The sequence below is a fragment of the Lepisma saccharinum genome, chromosome 15 (assembly GCF_977018435.1).
Source record: "Lepisma saccharinum chromosome 15, izLepSacc3.1, whole genome shotgun sequence".
Classification (NCBI taxonomy): Eukaryota; Metazoa; Arthropoda; class Insecta; order Zygentoma; family Lepismatidae; genus Lepisma; species Lepisma saccharinum.
Genome location: NC_139243.1, coordinates 34,791,731 through 34,810,760, shown reverse-complemented (window position 1 = coordinate 34,810,760; position 19,030 = coordinate 34,791,731). Strand labels below are relative to the sequence as shown.

At 37.3% G+C, this 19,030-nt stretch overlaps 1 protein-coding gene across 2 annotated transcripts in view; it reads left to right on the top strand.

Moving 5' to 3' along the window:
* Positions 1-1,167: 1,167 nt before the first annotated feature.
* sdk (sidekick cell adhesion molecule) overlaps positions 1,168-19,030 on the top strand; it is a 263,671-nt gene continuing 245,808 nt past the window's right edge. For both annotated transcript variants that reach the window (XM_083136801.1, XM_083136800.1), the window contains exon 1: positions 1,168-1,679. In XM_083136801.1, the coding sequence (XP_082992927.1) occupies positions 1,457-1,679 (223 nt within the window). In that variant the 5' untranslated portion in view covers positions 1,168-1,456. The remainder of the gene's footprint in view (positions 1,680-19,030) is intronic.

The following is a 19,030-nucleotide window of genomic DNA, read 5'->3' as shown; positions in this document are numbered from 1 at the left end:
TTTGTTTTTAAAACCCTGTAACGATTCATTATGCAAGTAGAATGGATTTTGTTGAAAAGTTTTTGGCCAATTACTTCAAAACTATTTAATGACTTAGACAATCTATGATGAGATATGTAAAGTTCTCTGTTATACCTTGTATTGTAATTATGCACATTTTGTTTATATTTCAATTCAGACAACCTATTTTTAGTATAAATCAAAACAGAGTAAATATATAAATTTATTACAGTCGTATGAAAATAGAATGTTTTCGTAAACAAGCTGTCGATTTTTGTAACGAGAGCTTGCAATTGTTGTTGTAAAACGCAGTTTTTAAATTTTTAACCATATTTTTATATCGAATCTCTTTTCTTTTTAGCACATATCAAGTTCAGGTGGTACCAAGGGGCAATTACCCTGGACCAAATCAAATAAACGGTACGCCCCGCCCCCTGGCCAACTCGTGGGGAACAATTATTATATCTATGGGTCTAGTTCTTCCACCAGGATTCGAGCCTGACAACCCTGACTATTGCCTTTGTTTTACCTTACACTTTTATTTGTGTATTTTTTTTTAGTTTATTTATGTTTATATTTATTATTTGTAAGTTGACCGCATCAATATTGATGGAAGAGAAGAGAAAAGCATAGAAAGCAACATTAAGATATCCATTTAAGATAAACTTTTCTGATACGTAACAAACAAAAGAAAAACCTTGTTACTGTTCATCGTGCAATTTCAGATATAAGTTTTTTGTTTCCATCAGCGCACCTTTCGAAGTTGTAAGCTCACGCTCGCGTTCATTGTGTTGTTCAGATGCCGAACTTCTGTAAGTGTGCCATACTAGACTTCTTGAATATACCCAGAACTTGGAACTAACTTTCTGTTACATTTATATTTCGATCTTCATTTCTTCGTTTTATTGTTTTATAGGTTTAGTAAAAAAAAACACATTCCCCTAGTAACAATTGTAAGGTTAAGATTATTCTTTATAATGCACTTATGTTAAGTGAAACGGTTACCTTGCGCTTGGTTAAATTTTACGTACGCTGGCAACACTGGTAGAGTCAAAGATCTACCTTGCTATTGGCTGGCGCACGGATTCAGCGCAAGCGCAGAACACGAAATTTCTGGTGTGCGTGCATTCCAGAGTTTGTTTCGGCATGGGGAGACGGGAGACTTGGACAGAGTTTCGAAAGCAAGGAAAAGTGTCGCGTGGTGTGTGGAAACGGAATAGTGTTTGAAAGTGAGTGAGTGATGTTTTAATTGTGAATTTATAAACCAAGGCCTTACAACAAGGGCATTGGTGTTTACTGTGAATGTTTGAGGTGTACAAACTTCCCAGGTTTACGGGAAAATGTCAAGTTGTAAAACTTTTTGTAGTGTTTACGTGTACCGTTGCTTTATGCTTCATGTTGATGGTCAACGGGCAGAGGTGTGCGAGTTCGTAGTGTGAACATTTTAAAGATTTCAATGCGAAGGAAGAAGAAAGTGTGTGTGACTGAGTGGAATAAAAGTTGTGGTGTTTCTAAAAACTTGTTTACTTGGTGTGCAAGGGCAATGGACACTAAACAAAGGGCTTGTGATTTTGCCGGGGAAGGCGTGAAGGGCAACCGTCCAGCAATGAGAGGTTCACGACTTCGGTGCTTGGATTTATTTGTCGTCTTCTTTCTTGTGCTGCCTTATACCAGAACAGGTAAGTGTTCAATGTTTTGCTGTTCTTATTCCTACGTAATTCAAATTAGGATGTGCAGCTGCTACGGTGCAGCTTGAGCTGTTGGCCAATACTTTACTTTCACTTTTACGTTAACCGAGGGCAGTGCACATAATTAAGCTTTTGTGTTATCAATCATCATTAAATATTTTTTCGCGATTAGCCAAAAGTGGCAGAAAAGTGACGCTAAATAAAAATTCGAATCGTTATATTTTGGTAGCTGGATATATGAGAGAATTTGTGTGTTTGTATGTTGGTGCAGATACGAGACTGGAAAAACAAATGAATATCAAAGAATATTACAATTTCTTAGAGTTCGAATTGAACAAAATGCAGCAATTTCATTTCCAGTATTTAGATCAATTTGGTTTATTTTACTTCGCTTTTCTGCCACTTTTGACTAATTGCGAAGATGAGGATGAGTGATGATATGGTGTAATTGATGAGTGACACTCCCAAAGAAAATCCATGCCGGAACCGGGATTCGAACCCGGGACCCCTGGCGTCTTAGCGCGCTGTGCAGATATATTTAGAGATGTCACCTACTTAATGAGCGTCGGTTCTAATTGCGTCGATTGATTTTGTTTAATTTCGCTCTTCTGTCACTTTGGCTAATTGCGAAGATGGGACGAAAAGTCACAGGATGAAATTGATGAAGGTACAATTACAAATACACATGGACACAACAAGAAGTCCCACTTTATACTGAGTCCAGACACCAGAGCCTCGTTAGTCTGCAAGAATGCCAACCAGGGTGTACTACTTGGAAGTCCCCCCCTCCCACCTGACAGTTCTCAAACTGCGTCATTACAATTGCAACATGACTGAACTTTTTAAGGGATATTTATTAAATCGTGCAGTTTATTTTTATTAAAAATATACACATGATTTTTTTACAGGATCTTACTACTTGTAGTAATAATACCACTTTATCGCCCTAAAAAAATGTAGTAGAATAATAATAAACATTATTGATGAATAATACATATTAATTCAGGAATTATCAGAAGAGCACACCTGTTTTAACACCCACTTCTCTTAGTTTTAAAGTATGGAATGTTTTAGTCTCCGAAATTTTGAATAGTAAAGGTGTGTGTTTTTAGCACAATTATTTAACCCGTGAAAGTGCCGAGTTGTTGTGCACGTTTTAATTTTTTCATTATTTTCATTTTGTGTGTGTGGGGGGGGGGGGGGAAGAGGATGAATGTTAAATTGATAAAATGGTGTAAGGAATGAGCAGAATAAAACAACCGTATCTTATCCTGTATTCGTACCTTAATCCCCATGTAAGGTCAAAGGCGTCTATAGAATTTTTTGAGGAAGGAAGTTGACGTAGTGGTAATGATGTAATTATGATTAAAAATTAATGATTAGCAATTTTTGTATCCTATTTTGTGTTTCTTTGTCATTTCTCAGTATTTTTGCAAATTTTATTGCATTAAACATTTTTTTTTTAAAAAAATCATCTTAACTTCATTTTACGGTAAGACTCTAGTTTACGTCCTTTTCCTAAGGAATACGTGTCATATATCGTTGGAAAAGTTATTTTATAAGGAATTCAACAACGTAAATCCCAAAGCGAGGAAAAATTTACTGGAGGTGTAAATCGAGAATAACCGATGTTGTCCGGATATGCGTAATTGAACGTACTGAGGATTTTTTTCGATGATGAAGCACATATTTAGGGGTGAAATGAGTGTTAATGGAACCTAACCTAACAGGCCTAACCTAACCTCGTAGGCATACCTCGTCCCCGTAAATAATTAGTGGGTCTATCATGAACAGAAAGTGTAAAAAGAAAAAGGTACTTACCCAAAGAGATGCCGGCTGCCGCACCGCGAAAGCAAAGAAGCAATCACCATGCAGATAAGGACGTAAAGTAGAGTCTAACCCCCAAATTTGACCAACTGAAAAGCCATCTCATCTTACGGTCCACTTCAAGGAGACAGAGTACAAATAAGTTGTATTGTAACAATGAAGTCAAAATAAAAACATAATAACTGTTTGTTTTTACATGAACTTCAATTTTTGAAACCACAAAACATAGGTTGTGTCCAGTTATCGAATTACTTTCACAAATACTGATTATTTTGTCTTTTATGACAAAATTCAATTTACATATCAATATCTAAACTAACTTTATTTCATTTGAAAAATTGCATAGGTTGTAATTGTATAGGCCATTTTTTCACTTTTTATTAATTTCGAATTCTTTCTTATGAATGTAAAAATCTTAAAATGAGGGAAGCTGTTAGACATGGTATGTACTTCAGAAAAATCTACATCCTATATATATATATGAAGTTCATTGATAGAATATGTCTTGTGCACATCAAAATGTAACTTCCAATATGTCGAGTAATCCTCATAGTTATATTCCCAGCAAACCTCATAAATGCTACCATTTAAGATGTATTAGTTTTAGTGTATTATTAATAGAAATTCGAACATTCACTGATATTTGTCACATTTCTAAATCGACCAAAAGACTAGGAGCCATCTATCGGAAATCTATTCAATCTTTGTGTTTTGCCTCCACACAACATAGGGGGGCAGAAAGTAAAACCCCAAACATTCTCGATTTTCGGACTTTACGTTTATTTTCGATAAACTAGAATTTAATAAAAAGAACAGCTGGAATAATAATATTAAAAAATATCTTCACAGTGTTTTACCAAACATGTCCGTAGGAACTCTATTAATATTTTTGTGAGAACGAGGTGCAATTTAGCTAATTTATCCAAATAAGTAATAAACTTTACCTCTCAGTACGGCAGAGAAGCAGTTTTATGAAGCAAATTTGTTTTTTTTTTCGGTTTGGGAATTGAACATCTGCTACATTCTGTAGCATGTTTAAAATATGTACAAGACATGTACATAATGCTCCATGTTTGTACAACACTTTAAATAAGAAATTCCCAAGTCCTTGGATATTGTATTTACATAGAGTTTTTCATATGTTACGTCTCTTTGCTACTTTTGGCTAATTGCGAGGCTGAGGATGTGGTGATTGTGTCAAATGGATGAAGGTACTCTCACAAAGAGAAGTACTTATGTGCAGGCTGGAATTCGAACCCTAACTATTTAAGTGGCGAGATTGTGAGGCGGATTTCGTAACTAAGTGAGACAGTTCTCACTTGACGGTGAACCTATAGGAAAATTCAACCTTTCCTATGGAAGTGACGCCACTCGCACTGTTCAATTTGATAAATTGCATACATCGTGATCCCTTGATTACCTACACCATAAGGAAGGCCCTTAATTATGGGAATTCTATCAATCCAATGCAGGATTGTGCGGTCTGTAATGCCGATATGCTGTAAAACATTGCTGTTGATTGGCTCTTTTTCAAGTGGCATGTGTCGCGTGTCACTTCGGTGTGAAATCTCCCTAAGTCTACCACTCAACGCGCTCTGTCACACAGACGGCAGTAATCCTTGAAAGCGTCGTACAGGAGAGCCTCTAATGGTGTCACATCACAGTTGGAACAGGGTCACAGGTGCACGGAGAGAGTATCACGTGGTTCCTTGTCTCCCCTTTTATGTTAAAACAAAATAGCAATGATACTAGTGTTTGTCATTTGAACAATAAATATGGAACTGAAAATTCATCTGCCCAGTACTGCATAGTTCGACATTCAATTTCTCGGAAGTATCGTAAACCTTCCTCTCTTCTAGGCATCCATGGTTTTCTTGTTTATCTTCCATTTATAATTAGGTTCCAATGGAAGCTTTTAAACTGTTTTTTTGCACAATTTTCTGTGATAAAAAGATGGCTGTTCGGAACTTACAATGGATCTCAAACACTAAATTTAACCTAGGATGGTGATTTTCGTGTCTATACCCCAGGTTTTGTGGACCAAGAAATCTGATGTAGCCAATAAAATTGATTGCAGTTATTCATCCACCACAAGAACGAAGTTAATATAAACAAAACCACGTGACTTGCCCGAAATTGTTCCTTTCCTATGTGATAGTTCTGTTGTTATTTTGGCCATGAATGTATTGGTGTTAGCTGTGCAGGTCATAATGTAAGTTCCCACAATTCCAACATAACAACTATATATTGAGTGTTATGGCCAGGGAACGGATTTATATGTACGTAAATACATATTATTATAAAGTATTTGTGTATGAAGCTAAAATCAATTATATTTTGTATTATGTTTTCGCATCATGGCATGTGGACTCGAAAAATTATTTTTTTTATTTTCCATATTTGTACGTACGTATGTTAGATTTTGGATTATATTTTATATATTTTAGTTATTTTTACATATTATTTCAATAATTCAGAACATTTCTCAACGTATACTCCATATTCGCGCAATAACTAAATGTCCTCGTGTGCGAATAACTGACAAAGTCCGAAGCGACGTTAAACAAACGAAAATTTACAACTTTTTTATACTCTCCAATTTCGTTTTTTTTTCTTCGCACATCCCAACTGTTTGCTTTTGCTGTCTTAAAACCCTTGAAATTCCTGTTTATTTACAATTTTTGTCAACAATAGAGGATGAGAGCTCAAGCATCGGTTCCTGGTTGTTACAAACGTTGGAAGAGAGTCCCAAGTCAAAGCAGCTCACTGCTAACCCCACCCGCGCAACTGCCCGACAGCAGAGACAGAAGCAACGATTTTGCGGCACACGTACAGGATTCGCTTGTGGTTTCTCTTCAAGACAGGCACGGTAATACTTACAATGCCAAGACTTTATTTTATGTATCTCGTGTAGTGTCTTATGTTATTAAAAATATAATTTTTTTATAATTTTCAGTCCATATTTAAATCGTGTTGGTGAACATAACTAAATATGTATTTACATATTTTACATATTTGGTACATTTTTACTACATATAAATCAGGGTTGTTAAAGGTCCAGGAATTTTAAATAAATTCAATTCCGGTCCAGGAGCGAAATTGAGCAAGCGACGGTCCAGGAACCTTTTTTCCGGCTCAATTTAAATACGGTCCAGGAACCTTTTTTTCAGACAGTTTAAATTCGGTCCAGGAACCTTTTCTCCCGCTCAATTTAAATACGGTCCAGGAACTTTTTTTTCGGATCAATTTAAATACCGTCCAGGAACCTTTCTCAATGAAACAATACGCAACTTGGATGGCATTTAAATTGTGCGAGAAAGAAGGTTCCCGTCCTGTTATGGAACCAAATAGAACTCATTACAATTTATAAGTTCCTGGATCTTTAACAACCCTGATATAAATCCGGTCACTGTATTCCTACACAGAAGGCTTCTGTACAGCTTCTATTCGAGCAACAAATAGGATTTTTGCCAGTCAAGTGTAAAGAGAACAGAGAATAGTTATTTATTATAAATTAATCATTACTGACTGGGGTTTATAAAATACCATACATTCACAATTGTTGTTGTGGTCGTCGGATATGACGAAAGAAACCAAGATTTCGTATGGGTGGCGGAGGAGTTTGAGGACAAATCCTGAACAGATGTGGACTTTCATTTCCCATGCTTCATGCACAACTTAAAAGCACAGGTGTCGACATCTCCAGGTGATCGTGGAGGAAGCTGTAATCTGTGCTACAGTAACAACATAAAGGTACGATGCTGATCCTATTGTTTTCGATCAAGGTAATCTTTATGATGTGCGTTCACTTTCGCCAATGTTACAACGCGAGCATTGTTTTCAGGTTGCGTGAATATCTTCCACACTTATGTGGCTATGCCTTGCTCTGTGATTTTCATGCATTTGCTTTTCTAGCGTTTGCTTTGAAGAGCTGAAAAGCGTGTGGGTCGGTTTTTCCATGTCTTGGCAAGTACAAGGAGCTACAAAATATGTCAATTGCTTTCAATGTTTTCGTCAACAATATTTGGGGACACCATATGTTATTTTTTTTAATGTTAATTGCTGTAAGACAAGAAAATTACATGTTTTTTTTTTATTATTGTTTTTTCTCTGTCAAAATCCACTTTGTTCCGGAATAGGCTAATCAGGACTGGCTTCTCAGGGATCGAACAGGAGACAAAGTTTACTGATTTATATTCTTCGTAGTTCACCGACCTCTCTTGGGCCTCCCCGATGGCGCAGTAATCAAGGGGTCCCGGGTTCGATACCCGGTGGAGGCACAAGTGGTTCGGATCCCACTTTAAACTGTAGGTCCAGTCCCGATTAGCCTTACTGTGCATAAAGTGGACTTAAACAGCAACTCAAACCAAACCAAATCCACCGACCTCCGTGGCTATCATAGCACGCTTTGACGCCAGGGGTCTCGGGTTGAAGCCCGGCCTGGGCACGTGTGTTCTTTGCGAGTGTCCATCAATTTCATCATATCATCTTTAATCCTCATCATCGCGATTAGCCAAAAGTGGCAGAAATGCGAAGTAAAATAAACAAAATGAAATAATCAAAAATTATTTTAAGTCCTCTGTATGCACAGAAAAGCTAATCGGGTCTGGACCTAATTTCGGGAAGCGAACAGCTATGTGCTTCCACAGGGTATCGAACCCTAGACCCCTTGATTACAAGACTACAGTGTTACCACCACACCCGTATGAAGGTCACAGATCTGTGCTTCGCACTGTACCATAAAAGCACATAAGGTTTGTGGGGCTTCACACATTCTCGAGCTTAGCTATAGTTAATACGTGTATTCAGCATTACACTCCTGCTTTACCTAAGCAATAATTGATGCGAACATGGGTAAGCTTCGTACTTCAGATCTCCCAGGTCTGGAATCGAACCCGTGTCTCTCTCGAGGCAGTCCGATACTCTGTACCGTATCTTCTTTAGGTTTACCGAGACGAAAGTTGAAAATAAATAGATCAGATTATTTTGCACATGATCTCTTTTAGATATCCTTTATGCTATCATATAATACATACTGCATTTTAGTTCAGTACAATTCCAATAATTGTATATGACACAGTCACGGTTAATGTTTGTTGTGCGTGAACTCGAATCTACTTCTGCTCTTGACTGTTTACGCGCTGCAAACATTCAGGCGGCAGTGCACATCGAAATCAAATATTCGAACCAATAATGTTATCGAATAAAATCTATTCGTATCTTACGAATTACATCATCTTAATAGATAACGGGCTATTTTAGATAATGTACTCGTGGCTGGTTTACACCCATTAGTGGGAATGCATTTTATGATGTCTGCGTCTGTTTGGAATTTTGATATTTAAGCGTTCTATACCTCGATTCTGATCGAGTTTGTTTTGCACCCATGACTGCCCCAAAATGGAATTGTATTTACATTCGTACTAAGGTGACACGACGTTCTGTATTAGCCGAGACAGTCCCTTTTTGAAAGCCAAAGTGTATTTTTTGAGACAATGACATAGGCATAGAATTACTTCAACAGTACACCTTCTCTATTGTTTCTATGAACTATGACATAGAATGGTAACATTCAGTCATTCACATCTGACTACGGTGCGGTTTATATTGTAGATCTGCACCGCTGCAACATGTGAGAGCACGATTGATGTACTTATTTTACAGTATTTATTTATTTTTCAAACAAGTATTTATGGTGAAACAGCTTTTATATTGTGTTATTATTATATTTACATTTTGCCGTCCCGTTTTGTGCCTTTTTTCCTTCACGAAAATATGAAAAATGTCCCGTTTTTTTATGTAAGAATCTGGTCACCTTAATTCGTACGTATGTAGTACAATTTATATTTTACTTTCATGGTAATGTACGTATATTTATGTCTGAAAAAATAAAATGAGCACCCTAGTGTATTCTTCGTAATTTCCTGCCAATCTTCTGTCAATCAATTACGTTTTCCCTGATTTATTTACAAATTTCATTTTGTTAATTCCACGGGGTGGAAACACATGAAAACTTTTCATTTGTTCTGACCCATAAAACGAAAAAAACAACAAAAAAAAACAATAGACCTTACTCTTTCGCATATTCCCCATGCTTTAAACGACTTCAACACAACGTATCCTACATAGAGTAGTTCCTGATAATTCCACCAGATGGCATAGGCTATCGGTTAATTTTAATCGCGAATTGGTGTCTTTGGAATGATCGTGTTTAATCTTTTCAATTGATGCATTTTTCATGCATCACACGGGACAGCAGCTGACAAAAATCTTTGATGCGTCTCTCTGTATTTTGGTGCATCAAAAAAAAAAAAGTTTTTTTTACTACTAAAGAATTTTCTGACCGTTGGGAAATACTTTTACCACGAGGGATATATATGTGTGTTCCTCAAATCTGTTTCCTTAACCACTAGTACATATTGCAACAGTAAACCTGCATCTGTTTTCTATCGGAATACACTCATTCCATTATCAAGTTCTGTTGCACATCAAAAGCATGACAATAAAAGTATGTAGATACACTACGTGTATTTAGAAGAATTATTAAAAAGATTATTGATTTCATTGTATCATATTTCATTTCATCATTGCGGTGATAAAGAGGAAGAAGGAAAAGCTGGAAGATTTTGTGATGTGGATACGAAGGGTGCTGAGAATTAGGACATTAGATAAGATAACAAAAGAGTTAGTACTTGGAAATGCGAGATAAGTTGTGCAGTGCAAAAATCGTTTGGGAGAACTGTATAGGTTGTGCTGGTGTGATGAATGAGATTTTCGAGAACTTTTTGTGATAGCAGCAACAACGAAGGACTGAAGTAGAAGCAGAATGCTGTGAGATTTGCCTTTTAAATGAAGACAAAAAAGAAGTAGAATTTGTGAAAATGCTGAAAAATTGTTATGGATTGTAGTTTTATTATTTTTAAGTTTTCATTCATTATGGTGAGGGTGAAATTGAGGTAATGATAAAACTTACTGGAGGTTCGAGATCATCGAGAATGGTTCTTCATATAATTTATCTTTCTTTCTCCCTCCCCATTTTCCCTTGCTTTCTCTTCTCTCCCTTCATCTCTGTTTCTCTTACTCTCTTTCTTTCTCCTCCTCTCTTTCGCCCTGTTTCTGTGTCTCTCACTTTCTTTCACTCTCTCTCCTTCCTTTCCTCTTTTTTTTCTCTCGCATGCACAATTTCTTGCACAAAATGGAATGTTCGAAATTGGGCTTTGACCTTTATGTGCCATTTGGCAACTACTCTATAACATTTGGGAATCGAATCTGACAGGACTCGCCAAAATTTAACTCATTAGCAAAAAGTGAAATGTCAAGACTAGATTGTACGTAAGGCAAAATACCACGCAGCAAATACTATACTTAAGGCTCGGCTAGACCTTTGGGATGCAAATGGGCGAATGTTTTCAAATTTTCCTCTCCATTCAAAAAACTTCTTGCATATTTCAAAATATGAAACATTACATCAGCTTAGAATTCCTTCTAGAGCATTGACGTGAATTTTCATGTAGTTTTCTTTCATTGTTGTCTAGATATTATCAATAGTTTAATAGACTTATGTAATCACAAAACTATTGATAATATCTAGACAACAATGAAAGAAAACTACATGAAAATTCACGTCAATGCTCTAGAAGGAATTATAAGCTGATGTAATGTTTCATATTTTGAAATATCCAAGATGTTTTTTGAATGGAGATGAAAATTTGAAAAAATTCGCCCATTTGCATGCCAAAGGTCCAGCCGAGCCTTAATAACATAACCCGAGTATTTACAGCCCTGGAAGGGCCTTGGCCTATCTCCCCATGGTATCTGAAAATAAATACAATTATAAACTTTTATTAATACAGTGAAGTGCAACTTAAATTGACTGTCCAAAAATTATAAGTGAAATTATCAATTATCTAATGACCTGAAATAAATTATTACATTCAAGGATTAAAAATATGAAAATAAAGTTATTCCATTGTGTTTGTAAGCATAAGAACTATATAGAGACGCCAAAAGTGGGTACGTAAGTACATTGTTGTAGGCGCCAAACAAAAGTTATAGCCTCCGTTTGCGAGTTACGATCGCTAATATTCAAACAATGATGAGCAGTACGTGCAATCTACAACTGAGATAACACTAGGCAAATTGTTCTTCGCCACTTCTGCCGCTGGCGTTCATGTATTAAGAGAGACGCCAAACTAAAAACTTCTGTCGCATCGAGGAGGCTAATTTCGAAAATGTCAAGCAGCGGACATCATTGTTTTATAATGGGTGGGTTATCTTATCTAGATACTGTTATACACCTTCATTAGCTTCAAAGTGGCAATTATATTACGCAATACGTACAGTAATTGGGTTACTTTACGTCACTTTGTTATCAGATAGGCTAAAGTAATATCCAAACATATGTGTTATGTACAATCACCGGCAATAAAAATGGTACACCTTGATCCTAAAATACTCGCTTCCCTGTAAGGCGTTGTGTGTGTTACGAAGTAAATGCAATGATTGATTGATTTGGTGTTTTAAGTCCACTTCATTATGCACAGTAAGGCTAATCGGGACTGGACCTACAGTTTAAAGTGGGATCCGAACCAATATGTGCCTCCACCGGGTATCGAACCCGGAACCCCTTGATTACAAGGCGACGACGATACCACTGCGCCATCGGGGAGGCCGTAAATGCATTGAAACAGCCATATTTTATGTCATTCAATCCTAGCCAGCACCTGTGGCGGAGTGGTTAGCACATCGCGCTACGACGCGTGGGGTCCCGGATTCGAATCCTGGCCTGGGCATGGATATTTGTAAGTGCCCATTCATCAAATCATCACTCATCACAATCTTCGCAAATTAGTCAAAAGTGGCACAAAAAGCGAAGCAAAATAAATCTAATCAAGTCATTGAAACCTAGACCTCCTAGGATCATAAATACTTACACTGACTAGAATGAAAACGAAGGACATGCCTAATTTGATTAAATAGACAACGGAATAAATGCAACTTCCGTTATTTGTTCCAGATTCGAACCTAGAACCCCTGGCTTGTAGATACGTTACGCTGGCAACTTAGGGCGGACAATGAATGTACTGCCGTTGTCAAAGAAGTTCATTTGGATGAGCTCAAGAGAAAACATGTTTTTGCGTGGGCTTGAGTTCTGCTTCGAATACGCGACAAAACGTACCATCGGCAAAACATACTTACTACCTGGGCGGCTGGCTACCTGCGAAGGAAGGGTCTTCTAATGAATCTGAAGATATTTGTGATGCGACAAAACGTACCACTTGATGTTTTTTTTTTCCTTCGCTTTTTGTGCCACTTGTGGCTAATTTGCAAAGATGGGAATGAGGGATGATAAGATGAAAATCAATGGACACTCACAAACATCCATGCCCAGGCGCGGATTTGAACCCAGGACCCCTAGTGTCGTAGATACCACTTGATGGGACGGCATCAAAAATCATTTACCGAAATTACGATTTTACGATTTTCTCCAGTTTTGCTGATTTCCATCACACTTTATCCAGGCTTTGGACTGGCAAAATTACTATATAATTTTGGCGTGTTTAAAATCGGCTGTGGTTAAACTGTCGTCCACATTTATTGTTTTGTTTTATCTTATCGTCTTTTTTTTTCGATTTTCATTATAGTTATGTCAGCAGCAAGAATATTGTCCCAACTCCCTTTGCCCTTCACAGCGCAGAAAATGATAATTCTGTTTTCTTCTCCATCGTCAGCTAACAGGAACCTAACCTAACCGTATTGGAATGTCTGACATGTCAAGGGCAAGTTCAAACGTTTTCCTTGAAGTGGTACGTTTTGTCGCGGAGTAAATACGTATTTTCAAGTTATTAGCGGATCCTTCACAGGTAGCTGTTTATCTGAGTGGTACGTTTCGTCGCGAAAACCCAAGTGGTACGTTTTGTCGGGACACCTCTGCTTCGGTAGGATGTCTACCAAGTTATTATCTCTTTTCAAGTTTTCTCTCTTTCTTCCTCTTTTGTTATACTTGTATTCCCCTATCGTCGTTCCTCTGCTTCTATCTTTCCCTTCTCTCGTACTTTATTTCTTTCTTGCCTTGTTTCTTTATCTCTTTGCTTTTTTATTTTCTCTCCCTCTCAATGGTCTCCCCCATCGGTTTCTGCCTGCCTCTTTCTCCGTTTGTTTCTCATCCTTTCTATCTCTCCCCCCTCTCTGTGTGATTCTTGCTTTAGTATGATTATGAATCTTTTCATTCTGCGCCTTTATTTTTTCCTTTATCTCTGTGTGTCATTCTTGCTCTACTTATTTCTGTTTCTCTGTCTCTTTCATTGCTTGTTTGCCGGCTCCTGTGGCGGAGTGGTTAGTACATCGCGCTACGACGCCAGCCAGAGGTCCCGGGTTCGAATCCCGGCCTGGGCATGGATGTTTGTGAGTGTCTATTCATCAATTTCATCATGTCATCACTAGAGAACGGATTTCTAGGCCCATACCTATTTTTCTTGCTACGTCCTAGACGTATACTATTTATAGATTTTTTCTGTCATGTACACAGCACGCCTCTACTGAAGTTCTATAGAACCTAAAAATACCTGAATGAATTATAAATTCTTATAAATGAACTATAATTTCCTATAAATGTCTAAAATCCCTATTTTAACTTGAACGACGCTTTATTTCCACCACAAAGGCTTGAGACCCTTGACCTTTAAGACCTTGAAGGAATCCGAGCGGCAAAAGAAGTAATGCTACATCAAGGGACCGTAGGTGTAGCATACCAAAGAAAAATGTGGCCTGTTTTGAAACTGAATCCAAGCTGCAAAACCATTCAGTTGTTAAAATAGGACCGGCATTATTCCCGGCCTCCAACATTGTAAGAGCGCGGGAAGATTCCAAGAGTACCTCCGTCTGATTGGCTGTTCGTGTGCCTGCTGTAACGAGTAGCAAAGGCAACCCTGCAAGTGACCAATCACGTCGCCTATTTTCCCCATTGACAACAGTTAGGTGAAAGGGGAGGGTTTGTGCTGGAAACTACAACTGCTCTATACTTTGTCCCGGGTATCTCAGCCTCAGAACCCACCCCCTGATTACGTGCCTGTTAGCAACCAACGTATATGACATTAGATTAGAAAGGTTGAAAGCAACATGTTAAACGAGGGATCCAGCCCAACCTGAATGCAGTCGCTTTAACCTACTTAGGAATTTCACAGGATGCGTTTCGTACTTGCAACACATTGCAACTTGTAGCTGTTGGCCTACGGGTCGTTTACCTTGTAACTGGACGGGCCTGGAACTGGTATGATGTTGGATGACGTCATGCGTATATTGTAATTGTGTAATTTGTATCCTGTGGCCCTCTTGCTGCGTCCAGAGATTCTATCTTAAACGGGCTATCAGGAAACACAATGCATAGTAAATTTAATATCGAAGCTCACTTGGGCGATAAGTGTCAAATTGAGCATTGTAAGGTACAGTACAATGATATTTATGGCAGCGAGATATAAGCTTCTTAAAACTTTATTGATATTTATCTTGAAGGAAAGTTGAACCATTAAAGAAAATGGCCGTTATATTTATTGTTATAATCTTATTGTTATTTGGCATGTTGTTACTTTTTAAGTATATAATTCATGCATTGTGCTGATCCGCTGCCATATTGAACCTCTGGCCTGGGAGGATTGGCGCTAGTGTTGCATGTTTCAATTAGGGGAGACCGGGGTAATTAGAACATGGGGTTATTGGAACATGTTAATGTAGAATAATTTAAAACAAAAAGACTGGTGTAATAACATTTCATACCTATGTACCTACACTAAACCTACATGCAGAAAATTTGTTATTGGAATAACTACACAAAAGTAAGTTTTATTTGACTTTTATTATACACCTGCAAAAATGATGTGACGCATGCTTGGTGTTTCTCTGCTTCTGCATATACTGGATGTGAATGAAAGAACCCTTTCAAAATTTTCTTCACCCCTATAATAAAACATAAGGGCACACATCATTTCATGTGAGTTTGGTTGTCTATGGGCAATTTGCCTGGTTTTTATAAGCAAAGTTCTTATTACCCCAAAAATTTCTGCAAAGGGGTTATTAGAACATTGCGTAATTTGCTTGATTTCGCTTGGGTATACTAGATTGTACATGTAACTATTAGAAGTTTTTTCTTTACTACATTGTAGAATGGCCTGTAAGCTTTCAAATAAATCATAGAACACTGATTTTCATTCACACATATTTGCTTCACAGCTGGGAAATTGAACTTTATGAAAAAAAGACGTTAACTTGGGATTTTATTTAAACAAGCATTGATAACTCCAGAAGAAGTAGAGCTATTGTGTTCAAATTTGCAGAGTAAATGGGACATTTATATATGATGTTTGTATTACCCCAACAGCAATCTAAAGCTATTCAGTTGAAATTTCTAACTTATGTTCCATTAACCCCAAATGGGGTAATTAGAACAATTTTATGGTGTCATGACAATTATTTTTTTTTGGACGAGTATTTGCAATGCAGGTATGGTCATTATTTTTTCAAAAATATGCAAAAGATTTCCTTTTAAATGGTAGAAATTTTTAAAAAATCCATCAGTAACTTTCTGAGTAATTTACAGTGGAACTTCTACAGGCTGTTTCCTGTTCTAATTACCCCGGTCTCCCCTACTTAGTTCGCATATTTTGCGAAGGCACATATATCGGTGGTTTTGTAGTATTTTTGCTACTGGCAAGTGGCAACCTTCCACGGCTGAGTGTAGAGCGCTAAGAAGTCCTAGGTTCGTGTCCTGGATAAGACTTGAATGTTTTATTCTATTCCCTCCTAGTAAGCATTTTGTATTAATTGCAAAATCAAATCAACAGTTAATCATTTCATTACATTACTTGGAAGAATTTCGAAAGAAAATCTTATGGTTTACTTGTAATTGATAGTCACATATGTTTCAATTACAATCATGTTGCTTTCTTCTTCATAACCCAAGCATGTTTCAGAATTTGTTATGGAAAAAATATACTGAAACTGGAAATAATTAATTGTATGTAGTCTCAAAAAGGGAAAATTCAGACATTTGTGGATAAATTTATTTCAAAGTTGAAAATGCAAATATGAAAACAATCATACAATGAATAATAGGTGCACATTGATATAAGGAAATATATTATTGATTAATTATAAACCGTTCAATAATAATAATAATGCTTGGTAACCCTTTTACAAATATAATCAATGAGAAATATGTGGCTAAAAGTCATATCTTAACATCTGAACATTAACTGTCTATAACTAGTAAAATTATACGGTCCGTGGACTGCTGAACGTTCAACCCCTACCATTATTTCTCTGTATACAGCCATGATTGTCATGAACATTTCGCCTATCACTATACTTGCTACGTATCTGAATGCATGTAATATTGTAAATAAACCATTCTCCATCCAATGCAAGAACGAAGTTGATATCAACAAAACCACGTAACTCCTCTTGAGAGTTTCTTTTCTATGTGCTAGTTCTGGTGTTATTGTGCCCATAAATATATAGACTGTGGCTATAAGGTCCCACAACTTCATTATAGCAGCTATGTGGAGTGGTATGGCTTCATCATATGCACTACATTCATACACGCAAAGTTTCCTGCACAGTTGTGATTCGAACAACCAGTAAGATGTCTCGGAAGCCACATGTAAACTCGAATGCAACCGTGTTCGGTTGACCATTTGTGTTCAAATTTTCTCCACATTCGAGTCACTATGTTGTTACTTTCAAAACACGTTTTTCGAATTGTCGATAATTTCTTCCCACCCAGGAATCTTTCATCCGGGTTCTTTCTGCTTTCAAGAAGCGCTTCAAGTTTCCAGAGTCACCATTCGGATGCACAAATATTGGTCAGCAAAGTGTCCATGACTATTTTAATTAATTTTTCTCTTGTCAACAACTTGTTTGGTGTTTTATTTCAATTTTTGAAGCTCTCCTTGCGTAAAACGAAGAGAAACACATGGTGATTGATAATTCGCGTCGTATACTTATGCATCACCTTAAACTCTGCCCATTCGACACTATAGTGCAGGAGGCCTTAGAGAGAGCGTTTCGCGGGCTAACAGCAGACGTCGCTCGCACACTATTGCCGATACTCTCGTGTCGTCTGCTCCTCAGCCGAACAAACAGGCCGAGGTAGCAAGAGGCAGAGGTCACTCACCCTTCCAGAAGGGTGCAGCGAGCTAGTTGTGGCAACCGGGTTCGCTCTTTGGCGGACCTGATTGGTTCTCGCAGACACACCCCCATTCTGTCGTCTGCTGCAAGCCCGCGAAGCGATCTTTCTGAGGCCTCCTGCACTATAGCGTTACTACTGCCAGGCCAGAGATCAATTATGCTGTTGGATCAGAAGAAGTGTTGCTACATGAAAGGACATTTTCCTTTTTGCATGGAAATTCAGACCTAATTGGAAGCGAAAAGGAAAATTCGATGAAAAATGCCAAAATTTCAAAGAAATTTGAAGACTGTCAGTTTCTGATCTAGAATTTTAGCTGTTACCCACTTAAGTCTGTATCAGTATATCTATATAAATATCAATTGATCTATTGATATTTATATTTTGTTTATTATATGTCACTTTCTTACATCTTCTGGATGTGAAGTTTTAGTTTTATTTTAACCTAAATTCCGATGTTATTTTTTACTGCAATTCGGTGTTATTTTTCGCGGTTTAGGGCAAAATGCGGTGTTATTAATTTTAAATTGGTGTTACTTTTACATGCATTTTTACTGCTCCCTCTATGTTTAAGATTTTCACATTATTTTAGTTATGGAAACTGGAGACAAATTTTAGTTTTAATGACAAAAAAATATGTCTTACCTTTATGAGAAATGACCAAATTTCTTCCATTTGGAAAACTATTTCATCTCATGAGCCACTAAACATGAAATGTTTATTGAATGATAACAGCCAAATCTTTGAACACAATCATACACATCGCATTTCCCTAACAATGCCAAAAAAAATCCCTTGAATACAAACATACACGCCCGCCCCCAAGAAACACGAGAGATGCTTCTCCCTGAAAATTTTCCCGTTCATAAGAAATTTCCCTTCTCGGAAGATCCCCGCAGGGAATTCTATTTCAGGACGAGGTTAAACACTGTCAGGCATGTCTGCTCCAAACTGCAATAAATGAAGTGTGACAATCTCTTGAATCAATCTCTATCACCAGCTAGACTGCAATAGCGCTTCAGGTAGTTCTTTTTGAACGGAAGAAGTGTTATGTCCAGTTTATATTGCATATCTCGCGGCGTTTTTCGCGTTAAAGTGCCAAATTCGGTCTTATTCTAAAAAAAAAACACATTATTCACGTTATCTCGCGATTCCGAAACACCGAAAACTTGCCGCCTTTACCTACCCAAATACATTTTAAACACTTTATTTTGATTTCCTCAACTTTTCGAGGTTATCGTTAAAACGAAAACTTTACGTCTCTACTTATGAGTTATCGTACCTGGGACATCTGGCCTGCTAGCAAGGTCTGTAAGAATGTATGTGATGAATTTGT